At 50.3% G+C, this 4,464-nt stretch overlaps 1 protein-coding gene across 3 annotated transcripts in view; it reads right to left on the bottom strand.

Moving 5' to 3' along the window:
* Nucleotides 1-1,727: 1,727 nt before the first annotated feature.
* lmx1a (LIM homeobox transcription factor 1 alpha) overlaps nt 1,728-4,464 on the bottom strand; it is a 203,011-nt gene continuing 200,274 nt past the window's right edge. For all 3 annotated transcript variants that reach the window (XM_033028363.1, XM_033028364.1, XM_033028365.1), the window contains one exon: nt 1,728-2,823. In XM_033028363.1, coding sequence (XP_032884254.1) covers nt 2,666-2,823 — 158 coding nt within the window. In that variant the 3' untranslated portion in view covers nt 1,728-2,665. The remainder of the gene's footprint in view (nt 2,824-4,464) is intronic.

The raw sequence follows: 4,464 nt of genomic DNA on the forward strand, positions 1-4,464 counted from the left end.
GCTACGAAACAGTGATTGGGGATCACAGAGTTAGATGCACTGTGGGCTGTGCAGTAACATTGACTATCATTCAACCATCTTAACTTGTCTGTTTTCTTGAGATGCAATTGCCCCTTCTTCCAACAAGTGATGCACTTTAACGGGGCTGTGCTGCCTAGGAGGATGTCCAGGTGGGCTTGCCTTTGCCCATTCCTGGGCTCGTGCAAAACAGGGCCAAATGAGCCATAGGGGGATAAACAAGGATGTTGGGTGGGCACATGTGTGTGGGTGGCTGCAGGGGTACTGGAGGGGGGGAGGGACGCAGCCGAAGGGAGAGCATTAGGGGGGGGGGGGTGGGGGGGTGGTGGTCTGCAAAGGGGAAGGTTCATGTATGGGTCGGGAGAATGGGATTGGATGGGGAGTGGAAAGGCAGGATGGGAAGGCGGGGAGTGGTGGAGAAGTAGGGTGATTGTGGAAGGAAAGAGTTGGGGAAGGAGTGATTTGGGAGGAAAAGGGTTGGGTAGAGAGAGAGAGAAAGTGGGAAGTATTGGATTGGTTGGGAGGGGGGTCGTGGGAATAATTGGTGAGGAAAGGGGCTGGGGAAGTGGAAAGGTTGATGAGGTGGGCGAGGAAAGGGGAGGTTGAATTGGGAAAGAGTGGGGATGGTGAGAAGTGGGAGAGAAGAGTCGGAGAGGAGAGGGGTGGGAATGGAGAGGATGGGACAATGATCACAGGGAAAGGGTTGGGGAAAGGAGGAATTGGGGAGGTGGGAGGGATGTGGTAGTGGAAGTAAAGGGAAGGAAAAGCAGGAATTACTCAGGTCTCTGCATAGTCATTTTACACATTCAGATGTTGAGACCCAAAGTCCCAGCATTTCCTGGAGCAACCATCCTCGCCTTCCCCATCCTCCCCTCCTCTTCAAGCCCAGATCATTAGTTCCGGGGACCATTCACTCCTGACCGGAGGGCTTCCCCCTGCAAGGCTGTAGCCCTTCTACCCCAACCCTGCGCTCACTGGAGAGCTGCCTGGTTCTCCTCCGAGTCTTGGACAAGCTCGCAGTGGGTCCACGGTCCGAAAACAATTGGCCGCTTCAACAAAGACCTGGTCAACGCCGACCTTCCATGCTGTGTGGCTCCATGGTTACATTATCCATTTAGAGCAGACCCTTGGGACTATTTCTACCAGAATGCTGAGGCCAACAGGACCTACATTGGTCCCAAGGTGAGGTTGGGATCTGCTGACTATCGTTCACCCTCTTTCCTCACCAAGGCCTAGCTTGGAACCAAAAGAGTCTACAAAGCAAGGAAATGTGTGACTCCTGGTGAGGGTGGGGTGGGTTTCTTGTAACCTGTTGCAACACCCGGGTCCTGCTTGTTCGAGCATCAATAATGCCACTTCCATAAATGGTGCACGATATATATAGAGAGAGAGCCTGGTTTAGGAACATGTACACAGCATACAATGAAGAGACCTTTGACCTTTAACCTGCAAAGCTCTCTGTGTGTATTGGGCAAAGCCAGTGTGGCACCAGAGATGGGGTCCATGAGGGGTGGGGTGGGGGGTCGGAAAGTCGGCGTAGGAGAGGGGATCTTCGGTCCATACATTATCACAGCTTTTTTCAGTTAAATAACCAGCATTTCCAAAATAAAACACATCCTCAAACTGCCGTTATTTACAACGCAATTCTTTTTGGGAGGGAATTGGGGGGGGGGGGGGGGGTGGCAGGAGGGAGGATGGCGGTGGGTGGGGGGGGGGGGGGGGGGAGGTTGATGGTGGTAGTGGGGTGAGCTTGACCTTTACACCTGACAACACTTCAGACGGTATTGGCTAATTCTTACCAAATGTGGCCCAAGAAAAATTAACTCAAAATTAGGATCCTTCTTCAAACAATTTACAAACACAAAAATGAATAGCAGTTTCATAACTTAAGTGCACCGAGTGCGTAATTAAATAGTAAAAGCTGTAGAATTAAAGTCATCTTTGTAAAATCATAATGTTCAAATTGTGCCGATAAAGTTCTATTTTGTCTCATCCGAGCCTGGGTCCTGTCTCCTGCTTGATGCTGCCTTAACTTGGCTGAAGTCTCCCTTTTCCCCTGGACCCCTCTGGCTGAGAGCCTCGAAACCGTCTTGCCCCTCCTTCCATCCAGCGCCACGATCTGTAGACAGGTTGGTCTCCGATGGACTTGGAGGAGGGGTGCGGAGGCTGTAGAGGAGGCAAGGATGAGGGGGGGGGGAGGGGGGGGGGACACCAAGCAGGGTCAAGAGTGAAGCTTTCTGTGTGAGTTTTGCTGGAGTTTTTGTTGGAACACGCTGCACCAACCCCGTCTGAGAACTGAATTCGATAAATAACGGGATCGCCACAAGTTAGGTCTTCAAGACGTTCCTAGCAGGGGAATGGGGAGAAAGGGAGGAGATTCAAGTCACCGCTCAATTGCAGGCTCTGAGATTCTTGTATTTGGACCATCCATGGCATCACTTGCACTGAGTATCTCGTGGGCAGAGTCGAAACAAACCCAGCCACTGTTGGTGTTGCAAGAGGTGGTGGGTTAAAGGAGTACCTCAGCTAGTCATTGTAGAGCTCCAGGCTTAATCCATCGCCTTCTGTGGTCTTGGGGAGAGTCGTGAATGGCGTCAGTCTGAATGAGTGGACTCAGCCCCTCTCCTCCTTCCAACGTGAGCCAACTTCAGGAGGTGAAGTAGGAGTTTTGCATGGAGTACAGGCGGTCTATGGGGTTTCCTATCCTCGCCTGCATGGAGTTTGCCTCGGTGGTTGCTAGGAGACAGTCTCCTAGACTGTTGAGTGAGGTGTCGCTATCCATGTCGTGGAAAAGGGTTTCGTTGCCTGCAGTGGGAAGAAGAGGAAAGAAAACTCATCAGCTCCATCATCAGTCACGTGAACTTCAGGCCAGTCAACACATCTGGACAGCCTGCAATGAGACAAGACCGAGACCATTTGGGCCATCAATGCGTTCTGTAGGCAACCCATCCCCAGGTGAGAAACAATGCACACCTTTATCCAAAACCTTCAAAAGTCAAAGAGCTCTGCAGCCCCTTAGAAGCCTAGTTGGTATTCTAATGGGTGAGGCCGCAGGTAATACCTGCCCCGTAATGGACGTCCAATGGTACAGAGATAAGGAGCAGATCACCTGCAATTTAGTTTAGTTTAGTATATAGATACATCGCAGAAACTGGCCCTTCGGCACACTGAGTCCGAGCCGAACACCAATCACTAGGGACAATTTTCAATTTTACCTAAGCCAATTAACCTACAAACCTGTACATCTTTCGAGTGTGGGAGCAAACTAAAGCACCCGGAGAAAACCCATGCAGGTCGCAGGGAGAACGTGCAAACTCCATACAGACAGCATTGGTAGTCAGGAACTCTACCACTGTGCTACCATGGCAGGGTGTTCAGTGGTGTTGGTTAAGGACTAACCATTGTTCAGGATTGTGGGGATAGTTCCTCTGCTCCTCTTTAACAGAGTGACGCGGATTCATTCATCAAATGAACAACATCTCGTGTGTGCTGGTCTCTAGTACCGTAGCACCCAGAGAAAACCCACGCGGTCACAGGGAGAACGTGCAAACTCCAAACGAATATCACCCGTAGTCAGGATCAAACCCAGGACTCTGGCACTGAAAGCCAGAAACTACCGCTGAACCACCGTGCAATCTTTATGTGGCTGGGAGTTCAACTTAAGATCTCCTGACCCAGAGGCTGTCATCCTATCAACTAAGCCTCATCTTATGTAGATACTTCATCTCAATACCTGTCCAAAGGATTCTGCACGGCACCTTCTCAAGGTGTCCCAGAATGTCACGCAATCGATTAACTCAGGAGTGAATGTTACGAAGGCTAATATGATATTAGAATCCCATTAGTAGTGCCTGACATAACTAGCTGGTCAGCCTGGTGTATTTGTGGGAATAGATATCAAGCAGAGTCCAGGGAGAAGCCCTCTGCCATGCATCAAACAACACTAATTTAAATACATCCCCTTTGTTGTGGGACCTGATGGGCTGAATGGTCAAGGAACTACAGACCGTAAATTAAACACAAAGTGCTGGAGTAGCTCAGCGGGTCAAGCAGCATCTCTTGGAGAAAAAGGATGGCTGATGTTTTGGGTCGGAACCCTTCTTTGGACTGAAAGTGAAGTTTTGTCTGCTCCACTGCGAAACCACCACAAGGTATGATTCTCAGTCTGAGGAAGGGTCCTGACATAAAGCATCACCCATCCTTTTTCTCCAGAGATGCTGCCTGACCCGCTAAGTTACACCAGCAATCTGTGCCTATCTACGGGCTGAATAGTCGACTTCTGCTGGACGTAATTCTGCATCCCAATGCATCTTCGGGAGGAACACACTGGAGCATTCCACTGTCCTGTGCTGTTTACTGATTCATTGTTCTTGTTGGGATCTCAATGTGGTTGGCAAGGCCAGCATTTACTGCCCATCCCCAGATCCCCCTGAGAAGATGGTGGTG

This window comes from Amblyraja radiata, chromosome 10 (genome assembly GCF_010909765.2).
Source record: "Amblyraja radiata isolate CabotCenter1 chromosome 10, sAmbRad1.1.pri, whole genome shotgun sequence".
NCBI lineage: Eukaryota > Metazoa > Chordata > Chondrichthyes > Rajiformes > Rajidae > Amblyraja > Amblyraja radiata.